Source organism: Phaenicophaeus curvirostris, unplaced genomic scaffold (genome assembly GCF_032191515.1).
Source record: "Phaenicophaeus curvirostris isolate KB17595 unplaced genomic scaffold, BPBGC_Pcur_1.0 scaffold_75, whole genome shotgun sequence".
Taxonomy (NCBI): Eukaryota; Metazoa; Chordata; class Aves; order Cuculiformes; family Cuculidae; genus Phaenicophaeus; species Phaenicophaeus curvirostris.
Genome location: NW_027206697.1, coordinates 477127 through 496453, shown reverse-complemented (window position 1 = coordinate 496453; position 19327 = coordinate 477127). Strand labels below are relative to the sequence as shown.

Here is a 19327-nt window from a genome sequence, read left to right as displayed (position 1 = left end):
TCTGATTCCAACCCCTGCCAAGGGCAAGGACACCTCCCACCGGATCCAGTTGCTCCAAGCCCCATCCAGCCTGGCCCTGAACTCCAGGGGTGGGGCAGCCGTGGCTTCTCTGGGCACCCTGGGCCTCCCCATGCTCATTGTGAAGAATTTCTTCCTAAGGCCTCGTCTAAATTTGTGCTGAGTTCCTTGGGGAGCGTTTGCTTTGGAGACTGCGGAGCTTGTGTCAGCTCTGATGAGCCCTCGGAAGATGCAGGTGTTCAGAAAACCAGTCATTGCTCAGAAAGCTTTGGGATGAATGCAAGGAAAACCAGGAGGGCTCCTCTGCATTCCAGCCAGCCTCCCTCCACCCGGCGTTCGTCCAGTGGTGGGATCAGCTGATGTTCTTCAGGCACAGCGCACGAGCCACTTCTTGCAGCTCATTCCCCTGCAGCCCTGCACCTCCACACGCCTTGGACTGAAGGGGTTAGATAGGGCAGCCCTTTTGGCATCCGTATGTCTTGTGTCCCTTGGACACAGAATCACAGAATCACCAGGTTGGAAAAGACCCACCAGATCATTGAGTCCAACCATTCCCATCAATCACTAACCCATGTCCCTCAGCACCTCGTCCACCCGTCCCTTAAACCCCTCCAGGGAAGGGGACTCAACCCCCTCCCTGGGCAGCCTCTGCCAGGGACCAATGACCCTTTCCGGGAAATATTTTTTCCTAATGTCCAGCCTGAGCCTCCCCTGGTGGAGCTTGAGGCCATTCCCTCTCATCCTGTCCCCTGTCACTGGGGAGAAGAGCCCAGCTCCCTCCTCTCCACAACCTCCTCTCAGGGAGTTGCAGAGAGCAATGAGGTCTCCCCTCAGCCTCCTCTTCTCCAGGCTGAACACCCCCAGCTCTCTCAGCTGCTCCTCTTGTTCTCCAGCCCCCTCACCAGCTTCGTTGCTCTTCTCTGGCCTCGGTCCAGAGCCTCAACATCCTATTTCGCTTCACACTCAGGAGCTGTGACCTTCCTGTCCCCTCCTGAGCTTTTCTAGCTCTTCTGTGCCCTTCTCGAGAAGGGGTTTGAGCCGAAAGAGGGGAGACTGGGATGAGATCTTAGGGAGAAATTTTCTCCTGGGAGGGTGGGGAGGCCCTGGGCCAGGGTGCCCAGAGCAGGGGTGGCTGCCCCATCCCTGGAGGGGTTCAAGGCCAGGTTGGATGGGGCTTGGAGCCCCTGATCCAGTGGGAGGTGTCCCTGCCCATGAGGGAGTTTGATCTGGGTGGGCTTTGAGGTCCCTTCCAGCCCAAACCATTCCATGATTCTGTGACGTTAAGTTTGTGGGTCCATAGCTCTCAAGGTCCCCTCTGGAGCAGTTCTGGAGGACGGGAGCAGCTCCGACTGGACCAGTCCTGGTACCACAATGACCTGGTACCACTGACCGCAGCCCTGAGGTTAACATTTGAGTCCCTTCAGAGTTCTTGGGAGAAAACTGTCTTCTGGTTACGGTCCCAAGCAAAACAATGGAAAAGGCGACACAGAATTTGTTCGGATGGAAGTGATAGAGTGAGAATCATAGAATCACAGAATCACCAGGTTGGAAAAGACCCACTGGATCATTGAGTCCAACCATTCCCATCAATCACTAAACCACGTCCCTCAGTGCCTCGTCCACCCATCCCTTATGTGAGAACAGATCCAATGACAACTTAAACCAGATCTTGCTGCGTTCTTTGTTGGTTTTCACAGACACGTTACCCCTTGGGGAGCTTTGGTTGCAGAGGGTGAAGCCCAAACAAACCCCAGGATGGTGGAGGAAACCCCGGGGTCACAACCAACATCTCCCTTAGGAGAGATGGAATTTCCTTCCCTGCTCATGACATCCGTGCTCCTTCACAGGTCATTCCCCGTGGGCTGGCGTCGCGCAGCGGGCTCCGCGTTGGGGACAGGATCCTGGAGGTCAACAGCATTGACCTTCGCCATGCGACCCACCAGGAAGCAGTGAACGCCTTGCTCTCCAACACCCAGGAGCTGACCATGCTGGTGCGGCGGGATCCGCCGCCGCCGGGGATGCAGGTAGGACCGAGCAGGGAATTGCACGCTTCTTCACAGAAAGGTCCCTCTGGGGGGCAGCTTCTTGTCCCGCTGCGTGTCTGGGAGCGGGACACAACCACGCTTCTGGCTGAAATTCCCTTCTCTTGTGGATCAATCCGGTGTCGTGTGGGTAAACGTTCAGTTCAAGGCCGTGCAGGGTCTCCTGCTGTGCCCGTGGTGATATTGTGATCGGAGAATTCCTGGATTCAGCAGCCTGATCCAGTGCGGGGTGTCCCTCCCCTTGGCAGGGGTTGGAACTGGGTGATCTTTAAGGTCCCTTCTGACCCAAACTGTTCTGTGATTCTGTGAGAACCGGACCTGAACAGGAGAAAGGAATGTGGGGAGACCTTAGAGCAGCTTCCAGTAGGGAAAGGGGCTCCAGGAAAGCTCGGGAGGGGCTCTGGATCAGGGAGGGCAGGGATAGGATGAGGGGAATAGTTTTGAGCTGGAAGAGAGGAGATTGAGATGACATCTGAGGGAGAAATGTTCTCTTGGGAGGGTGAGGAGGCCCTGGCCCACGTTGTCCAGAGCAGTGGTGCCTGCCCCATCCCTGGAGGGTTTAAGGCCAGGTTGGATGGGGCTTGGAGCCCCTGATCCAGTGGGAGGTGTCCCTGCCCATGAGACTAGATTGGTTTTGAGGACCCTTCCAACCCAAACCATACCAGAATTCTGTGAGATACAGGACGAGCGAAGTGTCCTCAAAAAGAATAAACTGTTCCAGACAAGTGGAAGGTCCAATTCATGTCCCTCTGGGATGTTTAGAATCTGGGCAGTTACAGGAGAATTTCTTCAAGAGCTCCAACCTGAACGTGGCCCAGAAATGAGGAGACTTTTTCTGTGTTCGCAGGAAATATGCATCGAAAAGGCGCCAGGGGAGAAGCTCGGCATCAGCATCCGGGGGGGAGCCAAGGGCCATGCTGGAAACCCGTTCGATCCCACGGACGAAGGCATCTTCATCTCCAAGGTACCAGACCTGCGAACGACCCAGCCAAGGAGCAGGGCGATCCCTGGAGATCTCTCCATGCTCTCTCTCCACTTTTCCCTGGGCTCATCCATTCTCCTGGGCTGTTCTCCAGCATCAGGAGGCAAATCTCTATCCTTCCTTATTTCCTCCTCTCTAACAGCTGCAGAATTTCTGCTTTCTTTCCCTTCTTTGCTTTTATTTTGCTTTGTGTTTCTTCTTTCTCTTTTTTTCCCGTGCATCTTTCTTCCCTCTCCGTTTCCGTCGCTTCCCCCAGGCGCTTGTGGCTCCCTGCCCTCTCCACCACGCGTTCCCATCGGATGAAGCGCTCGCCTTCCCTCGTGTCCCACCCGCTGCGTCTGCAGTTTGGTTCCCTTTCCTTTGAAACGATCGCTCCCATGCGTGCGTTGGGTGTTTGCAAGTGGCGCTGGGTCCCTCTCCAGCTGATGCAGGAGGGTAGAACCTCCGCTCTAGAGGTCCTAACGCTCCGTGCGGGATGGTGGATACTCTGGAATTGCTGGTTAATTCTGCCTGTGCTTGTTTTCTCACCAGCAAAGCAAACGTGGCTCCTTTCCCTGGGATGGCACCTTAAATACAGGTTCTTTTCATCTCCTGTCAAAGATTTCTTCATTTCCTCTACCAAACCGTGCACCTTCTTCCTTTCCTGCCTTCTCCGCAGGTGCACACTGGTACTTCCAGGAGCTTTCCTTGACGTGTGGCCACTGCCTTTCTCCCTCTTCCCTTGATGTCCCTCTCTTCTTCCACCTTCCCAGACCTCCCCTCGCTTTCTGATGTCCTCCCGCCTCCCCCGGTGGAATCCTGATCCCGTGTCCGTTGCAGGTGAGCTCCTCGGGGGCCGCAGCCCGGGACGGCCGGCTGAAGGTGGGCATGCGGATCCTGGAGGTGAATCACCAGAGCCTGCTGGGAATGACGCACACGGAAGCCGTGCAGATCCTCCGCAGCGTGGGCGACGCGCTCCTCGTGCTCGTCTGCGATGGCTTCGATCCCAAGGCTGCGGCTGCCATTGAGGTGAGAGCGGAAGCGCAGGGTGCCCAGTACCACAAGGATCCCGGCGCCTCTTCCCTTCATGGAAAACAGCTGGATTTTCCCAACCTTTCTGTAGGTTTTGGGTTGAGGTCCCAGATTTTGGAGCCTGCTGTCCGGCTGTGTGAACTGGAGGTGGTGGCCAGTTCACGAGGGTGATGTCTCCATCCATCTGCGTATGCAGACGTGCTCCACAGCATTGCTGCCCTGGTTAAAATGTGGTTTTTAAACCCATCTCCTCCAGGCTGTTTATGCCAATGTTATAAGTAAATTATTCATTGGGTTTGCCTTTCCCAGCAGGGAAACACTCGCCCACGGTCATCCCGGCCCTTTCTTTCCTGAAGTTTTCTTTCCTAAAGTTTTAGGAAAGAAAGGCAGTGGCCATGCGTCTTTCCTAAAGGCTTTAGGAAGGAAGCTTGTTTGTTCTCTGCTGGGATACGTGCCTGGTCCCTGGTGCCTTATCCCCTTGCTGAACCTGTTTCAATTTACACAAGACCCTCTTAGACCTCCAGTTCCTCGGGTTAATGCCGGTGAAATGAGGTTTCAGGTTGGGAAGCGTTCTGACTTCCCAGGATCACCTGCCTCTGGGAGCCCAGGGCGCGGGATGTTTTATCTGGCATCCTGTGAGCTTGCACCGAGCTCGATTGTTGTGCTGATGGTCAGATCTTAGAGGTCTTTTTGTACCTTGACGGTTCCATGACTCTGTGATTCATTGCCTTGTTGGTTTCTAGATGTCTCCAGGAATTATCGCAAACCCTTTTGCTGCTGGCATCGGGCGCAAGAACAGCCTGGAAAGCATCTCCTCCATCGATCGGGATCTGAGCCCGGAGGAACTGGAGATGCTGCAGAAGGTGAGTGTTCTGGCTCCAACCGGGAGAGTGCTAGGAGGTGGAAAATGTTTCTGCAGGCCTCCAGTGGCCACCTCGGTGTGAGGAACCCGCAGTGTAGCACGTAGTGGAATTCCTTTTTATGGGATCTGCAGGTCCCAGCGCTTCCATCAGGAAGGCGTTAGGAGGGACTCCGACATCTCCAGACGATCCAGGGGCCCTGAGAGGGCAGAGAGCGCTGCGCGAAGCGGCTCTAACTGTGCTCTCTCCTAGGAGATGGAAATGGTGAGAGAAGCAGCTCAGTGGGAGAGAGAAGAGATGGAGAAAGCGGTGAGAGATTTTCCAAGTAGAGAATCTGTTCCTGGCGGCAGCGCTGCCAAGGGAGACACCGCAGATTGTCTCTTCCCACGTGCTTGTGCTGCGGGGGCCTCTGGCCTCCTCTCTCCTTAGTGTCCCGCTCCGTTAGTGCAGCTGCTTCTCGCTCCCTGTGCTCCTCTCCAGTGGGACGAATTCTGTGTGTACAGAGCTCGTCCTTGTTGCCTGGGGGCTCTTCTGGCCCTTCGCCAGGCTGCAGCTTTGGGAGAAAGATCCTATTATTCGCATTCCGACATCCGATTCCTTCTCTCCGTATGGCATCTGCAGCCTGGCAGAGCTTTTGTGAGCAAAGATGAGAAGACACAACTCTCAGTTGCCCTGAACTCGAAGAAGTGCTGTGAATCCAGCACGAGCTTGGGCTTCTTGGTTTCCGTGATCATTGAGACCAGAGGAGGCCACGGAGATGATGTGAGAGCTGGAGCACCTCCCGTATGAGGACAGGCTGGGAAAGTTGGGCTTGTCCAGCCTGGAGAAGAGAAGGCTCCAAGGAGACCTTAGAGCAGCTTCCAGGATGGAAAGGGGCTCCAGGAAAGCTGGAGAGGTGCTCTGGGTCAGGGAGTGCAGGGATGGGACAAGGGGGATGTTTTTGAGCTGCAGGAGGGGAGATTGGAATGAGACCTTACAAAGAAACTTTTCCCTGTGAGGATGGGGAGGCCCTGGCCCAGGCTGCCCCATCTCTGGAGGGGTTCAAGGCCAGGTTGGATGGGGCTTGGAGCAACCTGATCCAGTGAGAGGCGTCCTCTAACATCCCTGAACATCCCTTTGGATCTTGTGATCCTCCAGAGCGTTTGTGTCTTCTCATATTGCTCACTGCTGTCTGGAGATCGGGGCTGTGATGTGGGACACCGATTATTTGTCAGTGCCAACGTGCTGAAGCTCTGGAAGAGAAGGGCCCAGGCGCCTATCAGAGTTCTCCGTTCGCTCCCTCTGTGTTTCCCAGACGCCTTCCGCCTCCCATCCCTCCAGCCCGGGGACTCCAGGACCACCTGGTGGCTGTTTGGGAGGAGCAGCTGGGCTTGTCATGCGCACCAGGCCCAAGAACAATGCCGTGTTTGTCCACAGCCCTCACTTTGCGGTGTTGGGCAAGGTCCTCATGCACCGGGATCGTTCCATAGGACCAGGAACGCGTCACTGCCTTCTCGCGGCTCGGAAGCGAGTCCATACTGGAGCTTGCGGGATGAGTCCCTGGGCGCTGCTGTGTCCTCCCTCTGCCTGTCCGCTTTCTGTCTCCTCCTGCAGTCCCTTTGCTGTGCTGCTCTTCAAGGGCACGCGATGGGTTTAGGTCTTTTTCCTTAGGGACAACCAGCCTCATGCTCCATAGATTTGTTTTTTCCAGCCCGTGCTCTGCCAGGGTCTCTTCCAGCTGTGGTCTCCTCTCGCTAACCACGGTGCAGCTCCCTGCTCCTCTCCCGGGATTGGCCCCGCTGAGAATCTCGGAGCTCTCTTCTCCTCCTCTGGTGACATCCATTGTCATACGGGTGTCTGTTCCCATCGTTTTGCTGGTGATTCCAGCTCCCGTCTCCTGGAGAACTCCAACGGGTTCTCCTCGGCCTCTCCTGGCGCCAGTGCTGCCCGTGTTCCTCTCCCCGTCTCGCCCAGCGCGATCCTGACCTCTTTCCCTCTCTCTTTGCCTCTGCTGCTCGGATGCTGCTCTGACTCTGTACTGCCCTGCGGAAGGATCGGATGCGTAGGGAGCGGGAAGCAGCCTCGCGGCAGCTTGAGGAAGAGCCAGAGGTGAGGAGCAGGGCGGGAGGGCCAGAGCGGTGCAGGGAAGGGCCCAAGTCTCTAAAAGCTTTCGGTCCCTGTAGCTTCTCCACTCTCCCCAAAAAGGACCTTTGGGTATAGGAGGAGACACCAGAAATTAAGAGAAATTAAGAGGAACGGTGGAAAACACCATCTGGAATTAGAGAGGCAGGGAGACATAAACGGGAAGCGGGATCAAACGGAATCGGACAGTGAGTGTGAGTTAAGGCTGAGACAGGGCAGGGTAGTTTTACGCTCTCAGAATTCTCCAAATCCAGGCTGGAAGCCTCTCTGGATGCTCTTTGGAGAGAGCTGGTGCGTTGTGCTCCCCTCTCCGCCTGTGACGGACACGGGTGCAGGAGGAATGGTGGGATCTGTGGTGACCGAGGGCCCAGAGCCGTACATTCTCTGCAGCGTTCCTCACAGCCAGCCTCTCGTGGGTCCCCATGGGTGTGTTCGGAATGATTCCACGTTCATCTCCAGGCTATGGGAACTCTCGGTTTGGAGAGTTTGGAGGGGACAATGCCTTGGAGGTGACAATGTAGAGAGTTTGGAGGTGATGCCTTGGATTTCCTAGGGATGGTTTCCTCCTGATCACTCTTCTGAGTGGATTTATGTCCTGATGGCCTGGTGTTTGTGTTTCCAGAACGCCTCCAGCGAGCCCTTGCGCCTGGACTACCGGACCCTGGCTGCCTTGCCCAGCACCGGCCTGCAGAGAAGCAACCGCAGTGTAAGTGGGGGCCGGCGAGGTTGGATCCTGCGCAGGGGTAGCTGTCCCATTCCCTGCCGTCTCCCTGCGCCGTGGCGGGAGGTGACAGTGCTCCCTGCGGAGCAGGAAAGCCGGGAAGGAGCTGTGCGAGGATCAGCGCTGCCTGAAATGGGAGGCAGCCACAGCAGAAACACGAGTCACGGAGAGCAGAGAGGCAGAGTGCTTTCTGTTTTGGAAAGGGAATTGGCCTGTGTGGTTGCCAAGATGCAGAGGAAAGCATCTCAGACAAGGCAGGAGAGATGGATACAGAGGGATGGGAGAGCACAGGGGGTTGTCGTGGAGGGAAGCGGCTGTGGGAAGCAGCTGAGGAGGGAAGGGAAGGACCGAGGATAACAGCGTTGTGACCACAGCCTGGCTGTAAATCCACTGGGAGGTGTTTGGGAAGGAGGATGCGGTGCCATAAGGATTGAAAGAAAGGCAGGATCCAGCTAGGAGAGCAAAAGGCAAAGCAGCAGCGATTGCGTGTCCCGACTCAGCCCTGATCTGGCCTCGGACACCCGTGTCCCTGTGCCCAGCAGTCCCTGATCCTGCCTGGGACACCCGTGTCCCCGTGCCTGGCAGGTTGGTTCCCGATCTGCAAGGAAGGGAAATGCAAATTCCACCAACTTTATGGAGTTTGGAGTTGTCCGTCTCTCCTGTGTTCGTAATCCCACCTCACATCTCCCTCCTGGCTTCCTTTGATGGTGTTTTCCCTGCATCCCACCTTTTCTGCTGGGCCCTCCGCACCCCTTCCCGGTCCTCACCTCCATCCCTGCCCCTGCTGGGTCTGTTGCTTTGGGATTATCCCTGATTCCCTTATCTCCCTGTCTCATTCCATTCCATCATGGTGGGAACGGTTGGACTCGATGATCCAGTGGGTCCTTTCCAACCTAGTGTTTCTATGATTCTGTGATCCCTCCAGGTCTCCCCTCTCGCTCGCTCCAGGCCCTCCCGCTTTGGTGCTTTCCTTCTGCTTCGTCCCATTCTGTTCCTCCCCATCTCCTGCCTTCTGGGTTTCTCTCCCGGCTGCTCACACGGAAAAGCTTTGTCAGGACAAGGTCGAACCAATTTTTCGCGCCTCTCGTTACCCCTCGGTGGGGAGGAAGGGCTTTCGACCCCCAGACTGCTGGACACCCCTGCTGTGCTCCGGCATTCGGGAGCCAGTGCCCTCAGCCCAGGAATGCCTGGAATGTGGAGCCGAACAGGCCGGAATGCCGGGCCGTGCGGGCGGCTGCTATAAATGTCCCGTGGTGGGGAAGGGCCCGGCGCTGCCCATCTTTCTCTTTCCCAGCTGTCAGCCCCGTCCTTGCTCCGTTTGGACAAATCCATCTCCCCGGATCGGGAGAACTGGGTGATGGGGGCTGAGGGACAGCGAGAGTCTGGCAGACTAGGAGAAGTCTGGCTGGAAATCTGCCTGGAGGAGAAGGACCTGGGGGGGTTGGTTGAACAGGAGCCAGCAGGGGCCCAGGTGGCCAAGAAGGCCAATGGCATCTTGGCTTGGATCAGACACGGCGTGGCCAGCAGGGCCAGGGAGGTTCTTCTCCCTCTGAACTTGGCAGTGGTGAGACCGCTCCTCGAATCCTGGGGTCAGTTCTGGGCCCCTCACCACAAGAAGGATGTTGAGGCTCTGGAGCGAGTCCAGAGAAGAGCAACGAAGGTGGGGAGGGGGCTGGAGAAGAAGAGGAGCGGCTGAGAGAGCTGGGGGTGTTCAGCCTGGAGAAGAGGAGGCTGAGGGGAGACCTCATTGCTCTCTACAACTCCCTGAAAGGAGGTTGTGGAGAGGAGGGAGCTGGGCTCTTCTCCCAAGGGACAGGGGACAGGACGAGAGGGAATGGCCTCAAGCTCCACCAGGGGAGGGTCAGGCTGGACATCAGGAAAAAACTTTTCACAGGCAGGGTGATTGGGCAGTGTCCGAGGCTGCCCAGGGAGGGGGTTGAGTCCCCTTCCCTGGAGGGGTTTAAGGGACGGGTGGACGAGGTGCTGAGGGACATGGGTTAGTGACTGATGGGGATGGTTGGACTCGATGATCCGATGGGTCTTTTTCAACCTGGTGATTCTATGATTCTACTAAGAAATGGAGAAGTTTTCCACCTCTCCGCAATGCGTCACCATGGGTCATTAATTCACAATCTGCACTTTCTGATCTGAATCTTCCATTTCCATCCTCTCTCTGTACTTGTTCGTTAGAGATGAATTCTGATTTGTTTCGTCTCCTGGGGCAAAGTGATGGATCAAACGCGTGGTGATAGTCCTCTGCATCTGCCTTGGAGGACGCAGGGTGAAATGGTATTTTCCAGTCTGCTGGATGGGGAGCGACAGCGGCAAGGCTGGCATCGCCAAAAATGTGCTTCCTCAAAATAGAAACTGTGGCTTGTCCGATAAAAATAACCGGGAGCGCAGAGAGGGAGTGTGTTGTGCTGTGCTGGCCACGCCACTGGAGGTGAAAATGAGGGGTGGGTGAGGTCCCAGGCATGTCCACGCGAGCAGAGATTGATGGCTGCCCCATCCCTGGAGGGGTTCAAGGCCAGGTTGGATGGGGCTTGGAGCCCCTGATCCAGTGGGAGGTGTCCCTGCCCATGGCAGGGGGTGGAATTGGATAATCTTTAAGGTCTCTTCCAACTCAAACCATTCTGTGATTCACTCGGCACCCGGATCGGTCTGTGTTTGCACCTTCAGCTCAGCCGGGGAAGGCGGTGGTGGTGCTGGTGGGTCCTGCTGGCAATGGTTCCATTCCAGATTCCTGAGGAACTCACGGTGTCCCTGGAAGCAGTTTTTTCCCTGCATAGCTTTGTGCGCAGCTGAGCCGTTGCCGGTGTGGTTCATGGCGCTCTGGATTGGAATCTGGGGTTGGTTTGGCTCCTTGGGAGGGTTTTGGTGCCTTGGAAAGTCACGCAGCTCCAACGCTGGAATCTCTAAGGGACCGCAGACGTTGCTGCTGGTGGAAATCTGATAGGGAGTGGGGCTCTGCCAGGCGCTGCCGTGGGCTGGGCTGGGGGGTCAGGGGGGGCCTCTGGAATTCCTGAGCCTCCCAGCTGCCACTGTGGTCACCAGCCCACCCAGCCCTGAGAGCTATTTTCGTGGAGTGCTGCTGTGACGCAGGAGCTGGAGAACGTGCTCGGAGCAGGAGAGCTCCTTCTGCTCCCCGGCCAGCGCCGGAACAGGAGGACGTCCCATCACTGCGCTCCGATTATCTCCACTTCCCTGAAGGAGTCTTTGGGCAGGGTAACCAACTCTTTCACGGCGCTGGAAGAGGCAAGGTCGGTGCTTCATCTGGGATGGGTAGAGCGGAGCCCAGGCCTAGCTGGAGCTCCATTTCAGTCCTGTCTGGGCTCTGGTGGCGGCTGTTCTGCTCTCGGTTCCTCCTTGAGGTGGAGCTGGTGACATAGAAACGTGTTTGGCCCGTGCGCGTGTGATGGCAGCACCTGAGCTCGGGGATGTGGGGACGACTGTGACCGTAGGGGAGTGTGTGGGAGCGAGGGGAAGGCTGGTTTTCCATGTGGCGGTGCTGGAATGACTTGGAAGTGGGTGGAAGGTGCTGAGACCCTGGCCCTGGTTGCCCAGAGAAGTTGTGGCTGCCCCGTCCCTGAAGGGGTTCAAGGCTGGGCTGGATGGGGCTTGGAGCCCCTGTTCCAGCAGGACTGGGAGGGCTTTGAGATCCCTTCCAACCCAAACCATTCCATGGTTCCGTGTGCTGTGATGAGGTGGGAGAGGACGTGAGCTCATGCAGGTCAGTGCTGCTGGAGGGCAGCGGCGTTCCCGGGAAGCTGGAATTGGGGTGAGAGCTGGGAAAGCGCCGGGAGCTGCTTGTGCCTCAGCTCCTCAACGCGAGCTGCGTGCCGAGGGCCTCTTGGAAGCAGCATTTGGGATCGCGGGAGCGGTGGTGGAGTGGAAGAGAGGGAAGGGATGGGCGCGAGGGATTAGTCTAGGTCTTCTCTCCTGTGTCCTTCAGCACCTGCTCTGTGTTTCCCCCTCCTCTCCTGCCTTCTCTTCTCCTTGTTTCTCTCTCATCCTTGTGTTTTCCTCTCTGCTTGTTCAGTACAATAAGCCCGGCTCCGGAATGGAGGGTGACCTCTCTCCGCTGTCCCTGCGGGCGGCACGGGACCAGGATCCGTGCCCAGACGCGGCTGCAGGTCCGACCGTCGGAAGTGCGTCCGGCCTCTCCCGGGACCCTGCGTCTCTGCACGAGCGCGCGATTGGGGCAGAGACGCCCCGGCTCGACGAGGGGGATCCCGCGGGGGGCCCCGCGTCCCAGGAGGCGCCGGAGGAGCAGGAATGTCTGATCGACTCGCAGCCCATCCTCTTCAGCGAGAACCCCTTCGTGGTGGCCAACCGCCGTGGCAAGGCGGCCGGCGGGGGCTGCCTGGGCGGCCCTCCCCTGGGCTACGGCTCGGGGGGCGTCCTGCAGACCAACCTCTACTCCAAGGCAAGCAGCTGGCGGTGTGTGTGCTCGCCGGGGTGGCCACTGGCTCCGACTAAACCCCCGCGCATGCGGCGTCCTCCTAACACGTGTGTCCCCCGGCCCCGTGTGCGGGTGCTGCCGCGCAGGGAATCGCCTTCCAGCCACCAACGTGGCCCCGTTGTCATTGAATCGTGGAGTGGTTTAGGGTGGAAAGGAGCTCCAAGCCCACCCAGTCCCACCCTGGCCAAGCGCAGGGACACCTCCCGCAGGATCAGGGGCTCTGAGCCCCATCCAACCTGGCCTTGAGCTCCAGGTGGGAGAGAGTCAGGCCGGAGCAGCGGCGTTCCCTGCCGTGACTGTAAGCGGAGGAGAGACTTGGAGCTGTTAGAAGAGGTCCAGAGCAGGCAACGGAGATGATCCGAGGGCTGGAGCACCTCCCGTATGAGGGAAGGCTGGAAGAATTGGGGTTGTTCAGCCTGGAGAAGAGAAGGCTCCATGGAGACCTTAGAGCAGCTTCCAGTAGGGAAGGGGGCTCCAGGAGAGCTGGGGAGAGGCTCTGGATCAGGGAGTGCTGGGACACATCAAGGGGATGGTTTTGAGCTGAAAGAGGGGAGATTGAGATGAGATCTTAGGGAGAAATGTTCTCCTGTGAGGGTTGGGAGGCCCTGGAATGGGTTTCAAGAAAAGCTGTGGCTGCCCTATCCCTGGAGGGGTTCAAGGCCAGGTTGGATGGGGCTTGGAGCTCCTGATCCAGTGGGAGGTGTCCCTGCCCATGGCAGGGGTGGAACTGGATGGGCTTGGAGGTCTCTTCTCACCCAGGTCCTTCCCTGGTTCTACCTGCAGGCCAGCAGCCCCCAGGCTGGAGTTCTTTTTCGTTAGAAAGATCTGACGAAGCCAGCACCCCCTGGCTGTGCTTCTCGTAGATGTTTTAGCCTCATTCCTTGGTAGGGATGTTTTTCACACAGATCGGTGTAGTACCAGGCATGTGGTTGGATCTCCGTAACCCCTTAAATCATAGAATCACGGAATCACCAGGTTGGAAAAGACCCACCGGATCATTGAGTCCAACCATTAAAAGCGAAAAGCTGTGGTGGGTCATTCTTTAATCCAGCTTTTGAGCTCAGAAGATCCAAAACTCAGTGGTTACAGAGCACTGACCCTTTCCAGAGGTGGACTTCATGCCAGATCAGCTCTCGTCAGCGTGGAGATGGTGTCACAGCCAGGTGGAGTGGCTCTAACTCCTCGGTGCTGTTGAAAAGGGTCCCTGGTTGCATATTCTCCTCCTGTGTGCTGGCACCAGAAATGGAGCCAAAGTCACTGAAGAACAGGGCTGTAGAGCTTCTCCTCCCTTGAGGATTGGCATGTGCTGGCACAGGGGAGCACTTGGATCTCACCAACCAGAAGTGGGATGAGCAACGGAGGCACAGAAGGAGAACCCTTGGTGCTAAGAAGGATCAGATCCTTCCTGGGCTCCAAAACAAACTTCAGATTACGTCTCTGGGCTTGCTCCGTTGGAACACCGTGGCCCAAGGCTGACCTGAGTCAAGTGAACATGGCTCACTGGTCCACGGGAATGGTTGTGGATCCCTAGATTCGCTTGAGCATTTCCCAACATCCTAAGCGACTTCTTTCCATCTTCAGGCATCTAAAGCCTTTCATGAATCGTGCTCCTGAATCCCAGGGACCGGCTGCAGGTCGTTGCTGGGCTCTGCTGCTGGGGTGGCTCCTGGCTGGCTCAGCCGGGGCGCTGGTGGTCATGGATTCCTGTGGGATGGGATCATTTCCTCGGAAAGATCTCTCCAGTTGGCCAACAGGAATGGCCTGGGGAGGGACCTCAGTTCTGCTCAGCTTTTTGTGCTCCGTTTCTGTACAACCAGAGCTTGGCCAGCAGGTGTTGGGGGTGGAAGAGAAGTCGGGGCAGAGGATTCCTGAGAGTCTTCTAGGTTGGGAGGCTTTAACCTGCTCTGCTGGCCTTGCCGGGCACCGGGCTGCGATCTCGGTTCCAGCGTTTGGTGCCGTCCCCTTGCTGTTTGTGGCGCTTCGAGCGAGTTTCTGCTGTGTGCTGGCTCCTGGTGGGCCCAACGCTAACGCTGCTCTCACGGTGACGTGGCCGTGGTCTCCGTCCCCTCCCGGCCTCGCTGCTGCAGGAGCAGTGTGGGAGTTGCTGCTGCACTGAACTCACCCAGCTCTGTTTCCTTTCTTCCAGGTGCCCGTGGGCGACGTTGGGACAGGCAATTCCAGGCGGGAAGGTCCCTTTTCTCCTGGTAACCAGCAGGTGAGACGGCACCGGGGACAGGGGATGCAGGGAAGGAAGGGAGGCAGCGTCCAGGGCAAGAGGACCCCAGGAAGGACTCTGCTCTCTCACAACATGTCAGAGACCCAGGAGTGTGATCAACCGCTCATAAACTGGGGGGGCTTTACTGCTCCAAGGGGGAACTTAATTCGCAGGGAATAGCTGGAGTGACTATGGAGTGGCAGTTGTCTTCTTGGAGAATGGCCTCACCGAGCTTGATCCCAGTGCTTGGTTTGTCAGGAGAAAGGGGAGGATCTGGAGGATCCTCTCTGGTCCGTACCCAGCACTGCTCCGTGCGACGCTGCCGGCACCAACCGGCTGCCAGCTGTGGGGTGACCTGCAGGGTCCCTCAGCAGACAAGTAGAGGTTCTCCTGCCCTTAGGAATGATCTAAATTGCTTCGTTTAGAGGCAGCTCTTGCTCTGAAATGGAAATTTCTTTATTTCTTGTAACTTTGGGGGTTTGGAGGTGTTTGATGAGTGTTCGCTGCTCTCCTGGCTGTTCCTGCTTTTCGTATCGGCTCTGATCCTTTCAGTTACATCTCATTCAGTCTTTGATCTCACTTCTCCAGCAGGATATCTCACAAATTGAGCTTTTAGAGGTTAAAACCCCTTAAATGGAAGGGAAAAGCCCTTCACAGTCTCTGCTTGTTCTTGCTTTTAATAACAGAGTCATTCAGGCTGTAAAGAACCTCTAAGATCACTCAGTCCAACCATCAACAGGGGGCTGGAAGTGGCACTTTGTAGCCTTCTCGGCTGTTTGGGGTCTCTTCCAGCCCCTTTTGGAGGGCAGCTGCTCTCCAGCTGTTCGGTCCTGCTCACTCTGGCTCTTTCCAGGTCTTTAGTGGAGTAAATCTGGTTCTCCAAAGTTAGTTCAGCTCCGTGAGGTGGATCCCATCACCCTGGGGTGAGGGACAGTCAACGCTGACTCTGAAGAAGGCTCCCGGCCACAGGGCTGAGAGCAGCAGGCAGGAGACCACAAGTGCAGATTTTCCTTGGACCACAAGTGCAGATTTCCTTTGGGATTGGGTTCTTTCCGTCTAGAAAGGATGGAGTGGGGTTGATGCTCCTCATCCTACAACAAAAAGAGATGCAGTTATCAGTTTGCTTGGTCTTTAAAGGCTCTCAGTTGAAGAAGAAGCCCCAATCCCAGTGGCTGGCCGTGCAGCTGCTCATGGAATGATTGAGGATGGAAGGTCTTCTCCAAAACCACTCAGAGCAGGTCCGATTGGATCAGGTTCCTCAAAGCTGTGTCCAGTTAAACTCTGAACACCTCTAGCGATGGGAAGTCTGTGTATTCGTAGATCCCAGCTCCGATACTTGGCTGCTCTCATCATGGTTTTCCCAAACCGTACTTGGAAGGAATGTCCCTTGTTCCAATTTGCCGTAGGGACCTTTCATAGCACCCCTGGTGGTTTCATCTGTCAGCGTTTTGGCACTGGGGTCAGCGCCGATGGCCTGGCCCCTGCGACCTTCTGTCTGCGATGCCGTTGTCTTTAGAACCTAGTGGTTTGTCCTCATCCAGCAGCACCAGCGACACCTTTGTCTTCTCACAGTGGAAACCTCCCAGGAGGAACCGGCTCTGACAATAAACTAGGTCTTGCTGATTCTCCTGGTGAGATTAAGGGTGCCCAGGAGCATTTCCCAGCTCTTGGGTTGAATGTCCCACGTCCCCTGACTGGCAGCCCTTGCTCTAAGTTGGATTTGATTCCATCACTTCAGAGTTTTGTGTTGTGAATTTGCTGAGAGAGTTGGGCTTGTTCAGCCTGGAGGAGAGAAGGCTCCGAGGAGACCTTAGAGCAGCTTCCAGTACCTGAAAGGGGCTACAGGAAAGCTGGAGAGAACTAGATGATCGTTAAGGTACCTTCCAACCCTAACTGTTCGATGAATTCTTCACAGCTTGAAGAACCCATTGGATGATCTAAACATCTGCTTTCTTGTTTCTCTGCCCTGGTCAGAGGTGCATGTGCCACGAGAGGTTTGGTTCATTTCTGAAAGCATTTCTAGCCAATTCCATAGAATCACAGAATCTCTAGGTTGGAGAAGACCTTTGAGATCACCAAGTCCGACCTTCACCTCCTTCTTTTCAGCCTTTTCAGGTCTCCAGCAGCTCCGCTCGCTGCTTTCCTGTCTGAGGCCGAGGTCGTGTGTGCTTTCATCGCCTTTTTTCCGTACTGGATAACCTGAGCAACAGGTGGTTGTTCTTGGAGCCACCTTGCTGTGCTGTTGGTCCTGCGGGGGCGTTCCCAGCCCCGCGTTCCCGTTGTGTTTACGTGGTTTAATTCCATTTGGATCGAGGCCTTCTCCACCTGCCTCTGGTGGAGGTCGTTCCCTCTGGACAGTGAAGGGAACAAGTCCATGGATAACACGGAAGGGCGATCACCACTGGGGTGGCTTGTTTGGTTTCTGAGGATTCAGGAGATTTGACCTTCAGGTAGACACTCCAGACCAGGAATTCCAAGGAATCGCGTTTCTCTTTCTCTTCCCCTGCTTTGTTTTCATGTCAATCCTTTGGATTTGACATCTTTAGCACAGACAGAGCTCTTGGCTCATCCCAGAGCCCTCAGAGCATCTCTGAAAGGATCGGAGTTTTGTCTAGAGGCCGGCGTTGATGTCCAGGCCTTGAATCCCATGCAATTCCAGTGAGGATACAGCAGGCAGGTGGTGTTTGTCGTGGGTCTGTGCGCGGCAGGGTGGGCACAGGGCTCTCTCCGCGCCCGGGGGCCACCGCTGGGCTCAGCCTCTGACGTGGGGACTCCCGGTCTCTCCGTTTTCTCTCTTCCCGTGCCGACGGCTCCGCGCGCCGCCCCCTCTCCAGGCGCCCGGTGCCCCTCGTCCCGCTCACCTGGCAGGGAGGGAGACGCGCTTCGTAAGTGCCCCTGGGTGCCGTGTGCGCTGCTGCTCGCACGCCCGCGCCAGCAACGCTGCTCCGCGCCCCTTCCTCCAGCTCCACCATCCCCAGCTCCCAGGCTCAGCACGCTCCGAGGGCTCCATCCCTCATCCCAGCTCCCAGCCTTGGCACGATCCGAGGGCTCCCTCCCTGATCCCAGTTCCCAGGCTCAGCACGATTCAAGGGCTCCATTCCTCATCCTAGGCTCCAACCCCAATCCCCGGCTCCCGGGCTTGGCACACTCTGAGGGCTCCATCCCTCATCCCAGCTCCCGGGCTCACAACACTCCGAGGACTCCATCCCCGATCCCCGGCTCCATCCCCAGTCCCTGGTGACCAGGCTCGGCACGCTCCCAGGACTACATCCCTCATCCCTGTCTCCATCCCTCATCCCCATCTCCCGGGCTCAGCATGCTCCAAGAGCTCCATCCCTCATCCTGGGCTTCATCCCTCATCCCAGCTCCCAGACTCAGCACGCTCTGAGGGCTCCATCCCTGATCCCAGCTCCCAGCCCTGATCCCGAGATCCTGGGCTCGGCTTGCTCCAAGGGCTCCATCCCTCATCCCTGGCTCCATCCCTCATTCCCAGCTCCCAGGCTCAGCACGGTCCGAGGGCTCCATCTCTCATCTCATCTCCCAGGCTCAGCACACTCCGAGGGCTCCATCCCTAATCCCCTTCTCCATTCCTGATCCCCATCTCCCAGGCTTGGCAGGCTCCCAGGGCTCCATCCCTCATCCCTGTCTCCATCCCTGATCCCCATCTCGCAGCCTCAGCATGCTCTGAGGGCTCCATCCCTCATCCCCATCTCCATCCCTGATCCCCATCTCCCAGCCTCAGCATGCTCTGAGGGCTCCATCCCTCATCCCCATCTCCATCCCTGATCCCCATCTCCCAGCCTCAGCACACTCCAAGAGCTCCATCCCTCATCCCAGTCTCCATCCCTGATCCCCAGCTCCTGGGCTTGGCACGCTCCAAGAGCTCCATCCCAGTCTCCATGCCTGATCCCCAGCTCCATCCCCACTCCCTGGCTCCCACGTTTGGCACATTCCAAGGGCTCCATCCGTCATCCCCAGCTCCATCCCCCATCCCCAGCTCCATCCCCGATCCCTAGCTCCCGGGCTCCATCCCCGATCCCCACTTGCCGCTGGCGTCCCCGAGCGCTTCCTGGCAGAGAAGCTGCAGTGCTGGTGGCTTTGCTGGACCTCACGAGCAGGGGGTGGGAACCAGGAGCTAGAGTGGGAGAGGAGGGTTGGGGCCCAGGATCTGCAGGGTTGGGAGCGAGAAGATCCCATGGGAAGCTCTGGACGACTCCTGGTGTGAAGAACCTCTGGTGGGAGGTATCTGGGCTGCTTCCCGCATGAAGAAGCTCCTGTGGGAGGTTCTGAACGGCTCCTGGTTTGAAGAAGCTCCTGTGTGAGGTTCTGGGCTCCTCTGGTGGAAAACTCTGGGCTGCTCCCCATGTGAAGAAACTCCCATGGGAGGCTCTGAGCTGCTCTCCGTATGAAGAACCTCTGGTGGGAGGCTCTGAGTTGCTTCCCATGTGAAGCTCCCGTAGGAAGTCCTGGATGGCTCCTGGTGTGAAGAAGCTGCCATGAGAGGGCTCTGGGCTGCTCTGAATTTGAAGAAGCTCCCATGGGAGGGCTCTGGATGGCTCCTGGTGTGAAGAAGCTCCCGTGGGAGGGCTCTGGATGGTTCCGCATGGGAAGGAGGAGGGATGGCAGGCATCAGCGTGGGCTCTGGGAGCTTTGCCATGTGCCAGCTGGGAGGGTTGGGGTTGGCCGCTGTGTGTTTCACTTTGTACAGAGCAGGGTGACCCAACGGCTTCCTCTGCGGTCTCCACGTTCACGCTGGTTTTTTTCTTTTCTCAGGCCTCCATCTCCTTCCTCACCTCGCAGGACGACAGCAAATCGGTGAGTCCTTCCACCACCAGGTCCCGGCGCGGTGTCCCAGCGCCTCCTCAGGCACTTGGAGCTCCCCTCTGCCTCCTCTG

At 57.2% G+C, this 19327-nt stretch overlaps 1 protein-coding gene across 19 annotated transcripts in view; it reads left to right on the top strand.

Moving 5' to 3' along the window:
• Positions 1–19327, top strand: part of SCRIB (scribble planar cell polarity protein) — a 92399-nt gene that overhangs the window by 52115 nt on the left and 20957 nt on the right. For 11 of the 19 annotated variants that reach the window (XM_069882061.1, XM_069882065.1, XM_069882062.1 and 8 more), the window contains 11 exons: positions 1866–2042; positions 2908–3024; positions 3862–4050; positions 4797–4916; positions 5166–5222; positions 6945–7001; positions 7657–7740; positions 11795–12181; positions 14364–14432; positions 17267–17317; positions 19206–19247. In XM_069882061.1, coding sequence (XP_069738162.1) covers positions 1866–2042; positions 2908–3024; positions 3862–4050; positions 4797–4916; positions 5166–5222; positions 6945–7001; positions 7657–7740; positions 11795–12181; positions 14364–14432; positions 17267–17317; positions 19206–19247 — 1350 coding nt within the window. The remainder of the gene's footprint in view (positions 1–1865; positions 2043–2907; positions 3025–3861; positions 4051–4796; positions 4917–5165; positions 5223–6944; positions 7002–7656; positions 7741–11794; positions 12182–14363; positions 14433–17266; positions 17318–19205; positions 19248–19327) is intronic. The other 8 variants (XM_069882070.1, XM_069882059.1, XM_069882060.1 and 5 more) reach the window with 7 other exon arrangements.